Source organism: Pan paniscus, chromosome 2 (assembly GCF_029289425.2).
Source record: "Pan paniscus chromosome 2, NHGRI_mPanPan1-v2.0_pri, whole genome shotgun sequence".
Lineage (NCBI taxonomy): Eukaryota > Metazoa > Chordata > Mammalia > Primates > Hominidae > Pan > Pan paniscus.
In genome coordinates, this window is record NC_085926.1 from 11,862,566 (window position 1) to 11,878,890 (window position 16,325).

Here is a 16,325-nt window from a genome sequence, read left to right on the forward strand (position 1 = left end):
AATTCTTTTATTTTTTTATAGCGATGAGGTCTTGCTGTGTTTCCCAGGCTGGTCTCAAATTTTTAGCTTCAAGTGATCCTCCTGCTTGGGCCTCCCAAAGTGCTGGGATTATAGGTATGAGCCACTTCACCCAGTCCTCATATTTTTCTTTTTTAAACGTAGATAAACAAGCTAATTGTGGAGAAAAACCCACAAGGAATCTACAGATGTAAAAAATACAGTTTTTCTCCATTCTCTGTCCCATTCCTCAGGGATAATCATCCTTCCAAATTTTTTTTCTTCATATACAAGCTGTAATTGTGTGCAAGTACAGGTATACTCTTATGCCTACACATATGTATGTTTATATATTGTTTTACAAAAGCAGAATCTTAACTATGATTATGGGTGGTGGTGGTGTTGTTTAAAGAGACAGGGTCTCACTCCGTCGCCAGGCTGGAGTGCAGTGGCACAATCGTAGCTCACTGTTGCCTCCACCTCCTGGGCTCAATGATCCTCCCTCCTCAGCCTCCCAAAGCAGTGGGATTATAGGCGTGAGCCACCATGCCCAGCCTGATTATCCTTTTGCGGGCTGCTGATTTTTCCACTTCATGTCAGGAATATCTTTTCTCTGTCAAAAAATAGAGTATGGCTCAGCAGTCCCTAACGTTTTTGGCACCAGGGACTGGTTTCATGGAAGACAGTTTTTCCACAGACCGTCTCGGGGCATGATTTCAGGATGAAACTGTTCAACCTTAGATCATCAGGCACTACTTAGATTCTCATAAGGAATGTGCAGCCTAGATCCTGCACATGTGCAGTTCACAATAGGGTTCGCGCTCCCGTGAGAATCTAATGCAGCCGCTAATCTGACAGGAGGCGGATCTCAGTGGTAATGACCACTCGACCACCCCTCACCTCCTGCTGTGCAGCTTGGTTCCTAACAGACCACAGACTCCGTGGTCCAGGAGTTGGGGACCCCTGATCTACCTTTTTCTTTTTTTAAAAATTTTGTAATTAAAAAGTCTTTTTTAGACAGAGTCTCGCTGTGTCACCCAGGCTGGAGTGCAGTGGCATGATCTCGGCTCACTGCAATCTCCACCTCCCGGGGTTCAAGTGATTCACCTGCCTCAGCCTCCCGAGTAGCTGGGATTACAGGCACCTGCCACCATGACCAGCTAATTTTCTTGTGTGTATTTTTAGTAGAAATGGGGTTTCACCACGTTGGCCAGGCTAGTCTCGAACTCCTGACGTCAGGTGATATGCCCACGTCAGCCTCCCAAAGTGCTGGGATTACAGGCATGAGCCACCATGCCCAGCGTGGCTTATTCTTTTTGATGACTGTGTAATAGTCCAAAATTTAAAATTACTCCATCATAATTTATTGAACCTTTCCCGTATTGATGGGCATTTATAGTCTTTCCAACTTTTCACAAAGTAATTTCCCTAATAATAGTGAAAATATATACTGGAGTTGGCAAGTGATTGAATCTTTCTTTTAATAAATGTGAAGATGTTCAAAGTTATTTCTGTAGTAGTATCACTTTCATGTATATTGCAATGTATTCTTAAGAGATATCAGTGGCTAATAGTTGTGGCACTTTATTTCTCTGAAAAAAATTTCTGGGTTTTGTGAAAAGTATAGATAAGCCTAAGGGAGTATGTGGAACGAATGAGTATCATCCATTCTGTGTTTTAATGGGGAAAAGCTGCTGTTTCATTGTAGCAAATGTACTGATTTGTTAACTGTTTTTCTATTGTTGCATATTTATTGACAATAGATTTTTGACCTGGTGATGCTTTTCATCATCTATAGCACCAATACTCAGACAAAGAAGTATATTGAAAGGGTGCTAAGAAGTAAGATTCTATCAGGCTGCATTCAAGAACAGCTGCTCCAGAGTACATTCTCTGTTCATTACTTAGTAAGTGTCAGAGACTATTGATTTTTAATCTAAAACAGAAAGCTTCACAGCTCCCATGTAAAATTTCATCTTATTTCAGTCCATTGTTCAAACCCATTGAGATTTTTGAATTTTATTTTTGCATTAATTATTTTAATTGTCTATCTCAATGCAGTTTGCAACTTTGACAAACTGGCCTTCCGTATCCTATTCTAAGTAGCTTATAAAAACCTTGAGGGGAATAGGACCAACCTGTAGAAACCAGTAGAAACATAAATATGAACCTATTTGAACTATCACTCTTTGGCCATTCAAAACTGTGGACTTTAGGTGATAATTCCTCTGGAAATGTAAGTTATTCAAACTCGAATTTTATAAGCTGGGAATAGTGTTTTGCTGGCTGAATGTTCAGGATATTAACAGTATAGAACTTAGAAAACTGGATGGGCCAGTGATTTGGGTTTGGGTTTGGGTTAGGAGCTAATGAGAATACCTTGTTGGGTCTTAAATTTTATATTTAGGAATAGATTTAATATTGGTATTATTTTACCTTACAGTTCTTTCTGTGTTTATTTCTACCAATGATATATGTTTTGGGCTGTAATTTTCTAGAGGGCAGAAACCACATGTAATTTTTCATTGCATTTTCCCCAATAAAGCATTATACCCAGCTTAGTACTAAATATAAGATTTTTTAAAATTATAGCATCAATAAGGAAGCTATGTTTATTAACTAGTTATTTACTCTGGGTCCATTAATGTCTATGTATATTGCATTATTGGTAGAGCGTGATCACTTCTCTTCTTGATCTTCTTTTTAAAAAATCAGTTTAGTTAGCATCGAACCTCATAGATCTATTTCAAATTATAACCAAAGTGGAGCATCCCTGGGGGGTAGTGTGATTGCGTGAGGAAACTGGGATTTAGAAGGTCTGGCCTCCAATCCCAAATTGAGCAGATAGGAACATAGTATTAGGCTTATAATTTAACTTCTTTGAGCTTAAAGGTCAGTTAATATCCAAATGTGGACTCCCACTGATGCTGAGAGAAAACTCAGAATGGTGAAGGATTATTCTGTGTAAAACAAAGATTAAGATTTCTTAAGTTAAAATGAGAGTTGGGGAGGAGAGGTCTGACATTCCAAAAGGATAAGCAACTCTTAGGTTGTGTACTGTTTCCTACAGCTTCTTTTCTCTCTCTACTCTTCCCCACTCAAGGTTCTTAAGGATATGTGTTCATCCATTCTGTTGCTGGCTCAGAGTTTGCTTCACTCTCTAGACCAGAGTATAATTTCATTTGGCAGTCTCCTATACAAATATGCATTTAAGTTTTTTGACACATACTGGCAGCAGGTGTGTTGAAACACTTATTTTGGCAAGGAGGGAACAGGGGAAGGGAAAATAATCTGATGTTTATTTCTTGTTGGTTGGAACTCACTGAAGGGGAAGGAACTCTGAACTGGGTCTCAGGAAAGCTCAATTCTAGTCCCAGCCTTGATGAAATGAAGAGACTTGACTGGTGGATCCAACTCTGTGTTCTGAACTCTAAAATTCTGTCTGAAATTAAGATCCAGATCCAGTTTATGTCAAAACATGAGACATTTTGTTGTTGTTGTTGTCGTTGTTGTTGAGACGGAGTTTCGCTCTTGTTGCCCAGGCTGGAGTGCAGTGGCGCAGTCTTGGCTCACTGCAACCTCTGCCTCCAGGGTTCAAGCGATTCTCCTGTCTCATCCTCCTGAGTGGCTGTGATTACAGGCGCGCACCACCAGGCCCGGCTAATTTTTTGTATTTTTAGTAGAGACAGGGTTTCACCATGTTGGCCAGGCTGGTCTTGAACTCCTGACCTCAGGTGATCCGCCTGCCTCAGCCTCCCAAAGTGCTGGGATTACAGGCATGAGCCACCGGGCCTGGCCGAGACACATTTTAATAGCATATATCCAGAGAGGGAGGACTGTATTTGTGGAAAATGTTTATGAAAGCAAGTAAAGAACAGTGTCTTATTTTGTATTTTTACATATATTCTTCCTATCATTAACAATGTTAAAATGCATTTGAATGGAACTTTTAAAATGAAGATTTGTAAAAAAAAATTTTTTTTTATTTAAAGTAGAGCAATAGTTGCAGCTGACATGAGGTAGCTGTTGCAGTTGAAAATGTAATTCTGTTATGACTATGGTGGAGTGACAGTATAAAGGGAGAATGGCATCTAAGACATTTTTGAATCCTCTTAATGTCTTAGAGACACTGTCATGATCCATGTTTGCTTGGAAACATGCAAATCTAGCCTGTACTATATAGAGAAAACCTTTAAAGCTTTTAGCTCCTTGAGTGCCATCTTTTTGAGAAATTTCAACTGATCTTGTACAACCTCAACTTAAAGGGTAAAATTTAACCCATATGGGAAAAAGAAAGAGGAAAACTATGCCAGGGATCAAAATCAGGAGGGCTTAGGTAGTGCTCACTGATAAAATATGGGAAATAGGTCAAGACGGGATGGTCAAGTTATACTGGCATATTCCTAAATCTCCTGAAGCCAGCATTAATGAAAATTAGATAATAGGTGATGGGATTGGGTTGATTGTGATTTTAACAAAGAAGAGATTGGAGAGGCCTTGGGGGTGAATCCCTTTAGAATGGCCATCCATATTTTGTTTTACACTGTCCTATTGACTCTCCCCTGTATAGGAAGTGGTTGGTGCCTTAGTGACCCATATCTGCAGTGGGAATGAAGCTGAAGTTGATACTGCCTTAGATGTCCTCCTAGAGTTGGTAGTGTTAAACCTATCTGCTATGATGATGAATGCTGTCTTTGTAAAGGTATCTTATTGGCTTCTTGTACTTTAGATATTGAATACTATAATTGGTGGGAGGTGGTGGGACGGAGGTGAAATAATGGGCAAGTAATATAAATAAAAAGTGACTATTCTATCTATGTGTTAATTGATTCAGCAAACATTTCTTTATATCTAACCCACAGACTAAGCTCTATTCTGGGTGCTGTGAATGTAAAGTAGGTCCTTGCCTTTGATGTTAAAGACGAAGACACATAAGCAAGTCACTATAATACAACATGGTGAATTCTCTGGTAAAGTACTATAGATACAACAGAGCAAGAATAATTAAAGTTAGCCTGGGAAGCTGGAGAGTTCTTCAAAGAGGTGATTTGAGTGATTGCTGAAGGATGGGAATGACTGACAAGAGAAAGTATGGGAAGGGCATTCTAGGCAGAGAAGAGTTTGAGCAGAAGCAAACTGGTGCCCAAGTCAGTGGTGTGACTGAGGAATGAGAAGCAAACAAGCATGACTGGAGAATAGGATATATATGGAGAGGAGTGATGGGAGGCAAGGCTGGTAAGACATAGGACAGGCCCATGTTGCAAAGAGTTTCAAATAACATACTAAAGAGTTTCAATTTTATTTTCTAGACAATAGGGAGCTATTAGCAGTTTTTACATAGAGTTGACCTAATCTACTCAGCGTTGAGAGATAACTCAGTAGGCTATATGATGGGTGGATTGGAGACTGCTGAAATGGTCTAAGGGAGTGAGAGTAAGGGCCAGATTTTGGTCACAGGAATGTAGAAGAAATGATGGTTTAAGAGACAATTTGGTGTTAGAATTAACATGACTTGGTGACTGTTAATATGTGGCAGTGAGAAACAGAAAAACTAGGTCCGAGTTTTTCATCTTAGGAAACTAGATAAATAGTCGTGCCATTTTCTGAGACCAGGAGGGGCGTGCATCTTCTGTAGGAAGTATGATGAGTTCACTCTGGGATAGCCACGTGTAGGTGGTTAGTGGATAGTTGGAAATTCTGGTTTGGAACCCTGTGGGGCACCCTTTGGTGGAAGATTTAGTTTGGGTGTTCAGAACCGTATAAATGTGAGCTCAACTGAGGCAATTTTGAGGCAGAAGACCGTAGAAGCTTAGAAGAGCACAGACATTTTGAGAAGGTTAAAGTTTAAGTGGCAGACGAAAGCAAATGTCCGTAGAAGGAACATGAGAAAACTAGAAGATGAATAATGTGAGCTTGAAGGATGTCAGGTAGCAAAAGCCCAGGAATGAGTTTCAGGAGTGAGGGATTTATCTCCAGTGTTGGATACTGTAGAGGTTGAAGATGGAGCAGAGGCTATTGACTTTGGCAATTAGGATACCTCTGGTAACCTCTGAGAGAACAATGTTAATTGAATTATAAGGGTGGAAGCCAGAGAACAGTAACTTGAAGACTTGGGGAATACAGTCAATGTCGAGAAGCATCAAGGAGGAGAGAATAAGAAAAGTAGCTTGAGAGAGAAGCTGGTTGCGAGGGAGATTTTTTTAGATGAGGAGGTTTGAGATTGCTTGTAGGCTGACAGAAAGGATTCAATAGAGAGGAAGAAATGGAAAATTTTAAAAATTGTTAGAAGTTTACAAAGCTGTTTTATTACTTTATCCTCAGACAAACCATGAAAGGTAGTATAGCTATTATTATCGCCCTGTTACAGACGAGAGAAGCTGAGACATTTCCCAAGGTCACAAAGTAAATAGTTTCCTTGTGACTCCTTCCAGATCTGTAGAGAAAGGAGAAATAATTTATGGAGTAGAAGCTGGGGAGGGATGATACGGCAAGGAATAGTAAAGACATAACTTTTTATAGCATATTGTTTTCACTGAAAAAAAGGGAAAGGTGGAGGTAAAGAATACGGAGAACTGGGAGGTGCATTAGAATGACTAAGCAGTAGATGATTAAAGCCCAGGATTGTGGTTCAGAGTGAAGAGGATAAAGAAAACTTTATCTTTCCTGATAGTTAGTTCCTAGTCGCTGATAATAAGAGATTTAGAAAGTTGTAAGAGTTTTCTCAGTTTATATCCAGCCTATCAAACCTCTGGGCTCTGAGCATAGCTTTTAGAACTTAAGCTTTTAAGAGAGCTGAAAAGTTTAGATACCTGGCTATCTATGTATGCCTCTCTTACAGGGATTTTAATTTTTTGATTTTTAAGGGAAAAAATGTTAGCTGCCAGCCTCATTGTTGGCATCATTTTTTCTGCAGGGCATTTTAGATTATCTGGATAACATATCCCCTCAGCAAATACGAAAACTCTTCAATGTTCTCAGCACACTGGCATTTAGTAAACAGAATGAAGCCAGCAGCCACATCCAGGTAAGAGGCAATATGTTGGGAAAGATTCTTTTTTTTTTTTTTTTTTTTGACGGAATCTCCCTCTGTTGCCCAGGCTAGAGTGCAGTGCATGATCTCGGCTCACTGCAACCTCCATCTCCCGGGTTGACACAATTGTCTTGCCTCAGCCTCCCAAGTAGCTGGGACTACAGGTGTGTGCCACCACACCCAGCTAATTATTTTGTATTTTTAGTAGAGAAGGGGTTTCACCATGTTAGCCAGGATGGTCTCGATCTCCTGACCTCGTGATCTGCCCACCTTCGCCTCCCAAAGTGTTGGGATTACAGACGTGAGCCACTGCGCCTGACCCTTTTTTTTTTTTTTTCTGTGACACGGAGTCTAGCTCTGTCACCCACACTGGAGTGCAGTGGCATGATCTCGGCTCAGTGCAACCTCTGCCTCCTGGGTTCAAGCAATTCTCCTGCCTCAGCCTCCCAAGTAGCTGGGACTACAGGCACATGCCACTGCACCTAGCTAATTTTTGTATTTTTAGTGTTTTGTATTTTTAAACCTCTTTACTTGAAATTTTCTGGAAAAAAATAAGCAAATGATAGATTTGCTACTGTGTAGTAGTGGAAATGGAGTACACAGCCATAGTTCCAGCTTTTTTTTTATTCTTACCACAAACATTAAGTGCCTATCCTGGGCCAGGCACTGATATATTAGATCCTCTGCCCTCAAAAAGTTTTGTCTATTAGGGTAGAGATGGGTCTGGGATCAGCTAACCATGAAACTGTTCAGGTTCTGAGTGCAGTGGGGACACAGAATTGCCTTGTTTCCTAAGAAACATCTCCATCTAATGTGAACTTCACGTGGGCTTGCTTTTGTTTGTGGGCACCATTCACTGAAAAAGCCAGGCTGTAATCCCAGCACTTTGGGAGGCCAAGGCAGGCGAATCACATGTGCCCAGGAGTTTGAGACCAGCCTGGGCACCATGGTGAAACCCCGTCTCTACAAAAACATACAAAAATTAGCCAGGTGTGGTGGCACACACCTGTAATCCTAGCTACTCAGGAGGCGGAGGTGGGAGGATCCATTGAGCCCAGGGAGTTGAGGCTACAGTGAGCCATGATTGTGCCACTGCTCTCCAGCCTGGGCAACAGAATGAGACTCTATCTCAAAATAAATAAATAAATAAAATAAAACAAAAGGAAGAGATTAGATTGGAATCATAACTTTAACTTGTTTGTATCTTTAGTGCTACCTTATGGCAGTAATTCATACTGGACTGTGACTTTGAACAACCAGCATATTTTTTTATCTTCCCCCCCACCCCTTTCTTGGATCCCCAATCAACACATTTTTTTAATTAAAAACATTTTTGGACTAGGTAATATACATGTGTCATACAAAATTCAAAACATATAGAAGGGTATCCAGTGAAAAATAACTCTCACTTCTTCTCAGTCCTCTAGGCACCTGGTTTGTCTCCTACAGGGGCAATCACTTTATAAGCTTCTGAGATGTTCTGAGAATTTACAAATTTGTATTTACCTGTAGTTTCCTTTCCCTTCTTGTTCTACATCTTACCTTCTGCATTTAGCAGTTTATTTGGGAGACTGCTTCAAATCAGTAATATAAAGCTACTTCATTATTTTATTTTATTTTTGAATTTTGATAAAATATACATAACATAAAATATACCATTTAAATTGTTTTTAAGGGTACAATTTAGTAGCAGTAAGTATATTCACAATGTTATACAACCATTACCACTATCCATTTCTAGAACTTTCTGATCATCCCAAACAAACTTTGTACCCATTAGGCAATAATTTGCCATCTTCCTCTCCCGACCTCCTGATAATCACTAATCACATTCTGTCTATGGATTTGTTCATTCTAGATGCTTCATATAAATGGAATCATACAATATGTATCTTTTTGTGCCTTGCTTATTTCACTTTAGCATAATATTTTCAAGGTTCATGTATGTTGTGGCATGCATCAGAACTTTATTCCGTATTACAGCTGTAATAATTCCATTCTTTGTTTTTGTTGTTGTTGTGTTTTGTTTTGTTTTGCTTTGTTGAGTCGGAGTCTCACTCTGTCGCCCAGGCTGGAGTGCATTGTCGTGATCTCAGCTCACTGCAACCTCTGCCTCCTGGGTTCAAGCAATTCTCTATCCTCAGCCTCCTGAGTAGCTGGGATTACAGGTGTGCACCATCACGCCTAGCTAATTTTTGTATTTTTAGTAGAGATGAGATTTCACCATTTTGGCCAGGCTGGTCTCCTGACCTCAGGTGATCCACCTGCCTCGGCCTCCCAAAGTGCTAGGACTACAGGCGTGAGCCACTGCGCCCGGCCCCCATTCTTTGTTTATACCACATTTTGTTTATCCATTCATCCATTGATGGACACTTGGGTTGTTTCCACATTTTGGCCATTTGAATAATGTTGCTGTGACCATTGGTTTACAAATATTTGTTTGAGTCCCTGTTTTCAGTTCTTTAGGGTGTATATCTAAGAGTGGAATTGCTGGATCTTATGATGACCCTTTGTTTACCATTTTGAGGAACCACCAAACTGCTTTCCATAGCAGCTGCATAATTTTACATTCCCACCAACAATGTATGTAGGTTCCAATTTCTCCATATCCTTGCCAACATGTATTTTCCATTCTTAAAAAATTTTGTTTTAATTTTAATTAATTTATTTATTTCTTAATAAATAAAAAATTATTTTTTTTAGATAGGGTCTTGCTCTGTCACCCAGGCTGCAGTGCAGTGGTGCGATCATAGTTCACTGCAGCCTCAAACTCCTGGGCTCAAGCAGTCTTCCTGCCTCAGCCTCCTGAGTACCTGGGACTACAGGTACCTGCCACCTCTCCTGGCCCTATTTTTTAATTATAATCATCCTGATGAGTACAAAGTGGTATCTCATTGTGGTTTGATTTGCATTTCCTAATGACTAATGATGTTAAGCATCTTTTCATGTACTTCTTGGCCATTTCTATATTTTTGTAGAAATGTCTATTCAAGTCCTTTACCCATTTTTTTTTTTTTTTTTTTGAGATGGGGTCTCACTCTGTCACACACGTTGGAGTGTAGTGGTGTGATCTTGGCTTACTGCAACCTCCACCTCCCAGGCTTAAGCGATCCTCCCATGTCAGCCTCCTGAGTAGCTGGGACCACAGGTGTGCACCACCATACTCAGCTAATTTTTTGTATTTTTGGTAGACATGAGGTTTCGTCATGTTACCCAGGCTGGTCTCGAACTCTTGAACTCAGGAGATCCACCCACCTCTGCCTCCCAAAGTGCTGGCATTACAGGTACGAGCCACTGTGCTCAGCCCTTTGCCCATTTTTAAACTGGGTTTTTGTCATTGTTGAGGTATAGGAGTTATTTATATATTCTGGATATTAATCCCTTATCAGATATATGATTTGCAAATATTTTCTCCCATTCTATGGGTTTTCACTCCCTTGATAGTGTCCTTTGATGCACTAAAGTATTTAGTTTCAATAAAGTCAAATTTATCTACTTTTTTTTTTTTTTTTTGTGATGGAGTCTTGCTCTGTCACCAGGCTGGAGTGCAGTGGTGCGATCTCAGCTCACTGCAACCTCCACCTCCTGGGTTCAAGCGATTCTCCTGCCGCAGCCTACCGAGTAGCTGGGACTACGGATGTGCGCCACAACGCCCAGATAATTTTTATATTTTTAGTAGAGATGGGGTTTCACCATGTTGGCCAAGATGGTCTTGATCTCTTGGCCTCATGATCTGCCTGCCTCGGCCTCCCAAAGTGCTGTGATTACAGATGTGAGCCACCGCACCTGGCCTTATCTATTTTTTTTTTCATCTGTGGTTTTCTTTTTAATTATCTTAAGTCTTATGATCACACATGATGTTAAAATTTGTGTATATCTCCTCTACTTTAATCCTTTTAAGTTGGCAAAAGCACTATTTTCAATCACAAATACACAGCAGTTTCAGTTTTATGTTTCTGAATGGCTCCTTTAAAGACAATTCTAAATTATAACTTAGTTTGAGTTAGATTGTAAAGAATTCAAGAGTGAAGTTTAACTTGCTACTATTTTAAAAGCATGTGACTTTATAGATCATCTATAAAATGTGAGAAGTGTTAAATAATCTTTGACATTACACATAAACCACACTAAAATGCCTTTCAATAAGTTAAAGAGACCATTTTAAATACAGGGAATTCTAATTAGGTTGGCATAGTTAAGGCCAAAAATATAAACTAGACATTGCTACCTTATTTATCTTCAACCCTTGCCTTTAAGAGGCAAATGAACACAAAACACAGGTGAATCTTGCTTGGTTCTGAGACAATGAAGGAATTTCCTCAGTATTTAAATATATTCACATATTGAGTTATATAAATCTAAATATAAAATCAGTCCCCATTAAGTTTTTGGTTTTGTTTTGTTTTGTTTGTTTTGAGATGGGGTCTTGCTCTGTCGCCCAGGCTAGAGTGCAGTGGCACAATCTCAGCTCACTGCAAACTCTGCCTTCTGGGTTCAAGCAATTCTCCTGTCTCAGCATCCCTAGTAGCTGGGATTACAGGTGCCCGCCACCATGCCCAGCTAATTTTTGTATTTTTAGTAGAGACAGAGTTTCACCTGATGTTGGCCAGGCCAGTCCCAAACTCTTGACCTCAAGTGATCTGCCCACCTCGGCCTCCCAAAATGCTGGGATTACAGGTGTGAGCTACTGCACCTGGTCTCCATTAAGTTTTAAGATAGCACTCACCATCTTTGTGAAAAGTTGAACATTACTAAGGAAGTCTAATCTTATCTTTAGAAGGGGTAAACAATGATAGCATTTACTGAATTGGAATTACTATTAAAATTCAAAAACAACATATTCATTTAACCACAGGCCAGTCTTAGTTTTAAATCATGACTGCCCAACACAATATTCTGTCAGCCATTCATGGTCTGAATTCCTGTGTATGAGATCTATTAAAGTATGGAACACATAAAAAAGTCATGAGACATTTGTTTTGTAATAAATAAGGCAGTGGCCAATCATTACTCATTAGTAGCTTTTTTTTAGATAAGCTATCAAGTCTGCCCTGTCTGCCTTCTTAATGCTGGCAAAGATCAGTTTTCTTCCAGGGATGTACTTCTTGGGATTCTCCAAATCCTCCATCAGTGAGTGTATCCTCTCCCCAGGTGATGCCTTTGTTCTTCCTGGCGTCTGTGTAAGAGAATCCAATGGCCCGAAGAGACCATGGAGATTAGGCCCAGTCTTGTGCTTGCCTCTCTTTTCCACCGTGTGGCACTGGGCACACTTCTGAACAAAAATCTTCTTGCCTTTCTCAGCATCACCCATATTTAATTCTCTTTTTCATCTCTGGCGCCACAAAGGTTGCCACTCCAAAGCTGTACGACCCACTCTCTATCAATTTGTTTTCTTGTGTTGCTTGTCCTTTTGGTTGTCATGCTTAAGATACTGTTGCTGAATTCGAGGTCATGAAGGTTTTCTTTTATTTTCTTCTAAGAGAAAGTTTTAGCTCTTAAATTTAGGTCTTTGATCCACTTTTTGTTAATTTTTGTGTATAGTGTATTGTAAGGATTTAACTTCATTCTTTTGCACATGGATATCCAGTTTTTCCAGCGCCATTTGTTGAAAAGATGGTCCTTTCACCATTGAAATGATTTTGGAACCCTTGTCAAAAATCAATTTGTCACATATATGAAGGCTTATCTTTGAACTCTGTATTCTATTTCATTTGTCTATATGTCTGTCCTTCTGCCATCACCACACTGTTTTGACTGCTGTAGCTTTGTATTAATATTGAAATCAGGAAGTGTGAGCCCTCCAACTTTGTTCTTTTTCAAGGTTTTGGCAATTTGGGGTCCCTTGAAATTCCATGTGAATTTTGGTATGAATCTTTCTATTTCTGCAAAACATGTTGTGGGACTTTGATAAGGATTGCATTGAATCATTTTGAATGGTATTTTCATCTTAACAATACTGAGTGTCTTCCAATCCACGAAGACAATAGCTCTTTCCATTTACTTATGTATTTAAAGTTTTTCAGCAGTGTTTATTTTATTTTATTTTATTTTATTTTATTTCGAGATAGTGTCTGGCTCTGTCACCCAGGCTAGAGTACAGTGATGCGATCTTGGCTCACTGTATTCTTGACTTCCCAGGCTCAGGTGATCCTCCCACCCCAGCCTTCCGAGTAGCGGAGACCACAGGCATGCACAATCATAGCTGGCTAATTTTTGTATTTTCTATAGAGATGAGGTTTTGCCATGTTACCCAGGCTGGTCTTGAACTCCTGGGTTCAAGCAATCTACCCGTCTCAGCCTCCCAAACTGTTAGGGTGACAGGCATGAGCCACCGCGGCTAGCCTTGCCTCCATGTTTAAATTTGTACCTAAGTATTTTATTCTAATTCATTATTTTAGCTGAGCAGTCATCAACATTATGATAATTTTCATATCCTTATAGAAATAATAACAATTAAAGCTATTATTATTGAATGTCTATCATGTGCCAGGCACTGTTCTAGAAGTTTTTTATAATTTATCTCTAATCCTTAAAACAACTTTCCGCATTTCACAGATGTAAAAATTAAAACTTGGAGAGATGAAATGACTTGCTAAAGACACACAGGGCTGGGTGTGGTGGCTCACACCTGTAATCCCAGCACTTTGGAAGGCCAAGGTGGGTGGATCACCTGAGGTCAGGAGTTCAAGACCAGCCTGGCCACCATAGTGAAACCCCGTCTCTGCTAAAACTACAAAATTAGCCAGGTGTGGTGCCAGGCACCTGTAATCCCAGCTACCCAGGAGGCTGAGGGAGGAGAATTGCTTGAACCCGGGAGGTGGAGGTTACAGTGAGCCAAGATTGCGCCACTGCACTCTAGCCTGGACAATAAGAGCTAAACTCTGTCTCAAAACAAACAAACAAACAAACAAACAAAAAACAGTAAATGATAGAACCCTTTATAGTCTAGCTGTATGGCTCAATATCCATACCTTCTTTTGCTGTGCAATTCCAGCATTACCATCTTTCTTCATTATCTCATTGCAGGATGACATGCACTTGGTGATAAGAAAGCAGCTCTCTAGCACCATATTCAAGTACAAACTCATTGGGATTTTTGGTGCTGTCACCATGGCTGGCATCATGGTGGCAGACAGGTACACATGGAGATTCTGACTTCTGTGGTTTAAGATCAGTTAATCTTGCCAACTAACAGTGTTACATCGCATAGACATCATTTTAACAGTAGACGTTACAACTGTAAGAGAAATGAGCAGGCCAGGCTCGGTGGCTCACACCTGTAATCCCTGCACTTTGTGAGGCCGAGGCGGGCGGATCACCTGAGGTCGGGAGTTTGAGACCAGCCTGACCAACATGGAGAAACCCTGTCTCTACTAAAAATACAAAATTAGTTGGGTGTGGTGGTGCATGCCTGTAATCCCAGCTACTCGGGAGGCTGAGGCAGGAGAATCATTTGAACCTGGGAGATGGAGGTTGCGGTGAGCCGAGATCACGCCATTGCACTTCAGCCTGGGCAATAAGAGCGAAACTCAAAAAAAAAAGTAAGAAAAAAGAGAAAAGAAAAATATGTAAAACAATCTTTTGCTCTAATCTGTATTTTGTATGGACAAAATAAATACTCTTCTCTGCCTTCATGTACTTTTATCTTTACCCTACCCTAGGGAAGTCAGAATTCTTAAACTTATTGGAAATTGTTACAAAATATTACAAAAGTGAAATTAAAATTCTTTGTTTTTAGAAGTGGATCATCTAGTTTGACCCAAGAGAGAGCCAACCTGAGTGATGAGCAGGGCACACACGTGAGTTCTTCTCTAAATATACAAAAAAAAGTTAGCCAGGGGTGGTGGCGGCCACCTGTAATCCTAGCTGCTTGGGAGGCTGAGGCAGAGGATTGCTCGAACTTGGGAGGCAGAGGTTGCAGTGAGCCGAGATCACGCCACTGCACTCCAGCCTGGGCAACAAGGCGAGACTCCATCTCAAGAAAAGGCAAAAAAAAAAAAAGAGAAAAAGAAGTTTTCCTGAACTCCTATCTTTGTGGTTTTCTGATACTTGGAAACTACTGGCTTGGGTTGCATTTTTTTTTTTTGAGATGGAGTCTCAACTCTGCCACCCAGGCTGGAGTGCAGTGGTGCCTCCTGGGTTCAAGCAATTCTGCTGCCTCAGCCTTCCAAGTAGCTGGGATCACAGGCATGCACCATCACGCCCAGCTAATTTCTGTGTTTTTAGTAGAGACGGGGTTTCACCATGTAGGGGTTTCGCCATGTTGCCCAGGCTGGTCTCAAACTCCTGATCTCAGGTGATCCGCCCCCCTCAGCCTCCCAAAGCACTGGGATTACAGATGTGAGCCACCATGCCCGGGCCGGTTGCATTTATTTCTATATCCATTTAATCTCTCCAATTAAATTATAAAGTCTTAGCAAGAAAGGTATGCCATATTTATGGCATAACACTTTGGTTGAAGCATGGGGACAAATAAGTGTATAACTGGAAAGTGGGACATAAAGCTAGTTCAGGCAGGGCACAGTGGCTCACGCCTGTAATCCCAGCACTTAGGGAGGCTGAGGCAGGAGGATCAGTTGAGGTAAGGAGTTTGAGACCAGCCTGGCCAACAGGGTGAAATCCCATCTCTAATGAAAGTACAAAAAAATTACCCATGCATGGTGGCAGGCGCCTGTAGTCCCAGCTACTCAGGAGGCTGGGGCAAGAGAATTTATTGAATCCGGGAAGTGGAGGTTGCAGTGAGCCAAGATCGCACCACTATACTCCAGCCTGGACGACAAAGTGAGACTCTATCTCAAAAGGAAAAAAGAAAAAGCTAGTTGAGAGAGAAAACAGAGAGCCTTGCATGTAAAGCAATACATTTTTATTTCATTCTTTAGGCAGAGGTATTCCTTAAGGGTTTCTTAGCATGGAAATGGCAAAATCAAACCTTGCTTTAGAAAAATTAATCTGGCCGCAGTGTCTGGCAGATTGGAAAAGGGATGATATCAGAAAGAGACAGACGGGTGAGAACATTCAGGAAAACTTCAAGTGAGACATAGAGCTTTGCCAGTAAAATCAGAAAGTGAAAAAACAGTCTTGAAAGGGGCGAGTGGAGTTTGGGAAGGATTGGCAGCCCAAGGTTTAAACCATCCTTCCTCTTTGCTCCAGGTGACCTCCTTGTTGCAGTTGGTTCATTCCTGCAGTGAGCAGTCTCCTCAGGCCTCTGCACTTTACTATGATGAATTTGCCAACCTGATCCAACATGAAAAGCTGGATCCAAAAGCCCTGGTAAAGCCAATTGTCTTTTCTTAAAGCA

The 16,325-nt window shown here is 40.6% G+C and overlaps 1 protein-coding gene across 1 annotated transcript in view; it reads left to right on the forward strand.

Annotated features, from left to right (window-relative positions):
- The window catches only part of LOC100985955 (Fanconi anemia group D2 protein), a 45,647-nt gene that overhangs the window by 12,884 nt on the left and 16,438 nt on the right, over positions 1 to 16,325 (forward strand). Inside the window, 7 exon segments of the mRNA XM_055109455.1 lie at positions 1,761 to 1,904; positions 3,101 to 3,235; positions 4,568 to 4,699; positions 6,911 to 7,021; positions 14,054 to 14,163; positions 14,766 to 14,826; positions 16,178 to 16,297. Coding sequence (XP_054965430.1) covers positions 1,761 to 1,904; positions 3,101 to 3,235; positions 4,568 to 4,699; positions 6,911 to 7,021; positions 14,054 to 14,163; positions 14,766 to 14,826; positions 16,178 to 16,297 — 813 coding nt within the window.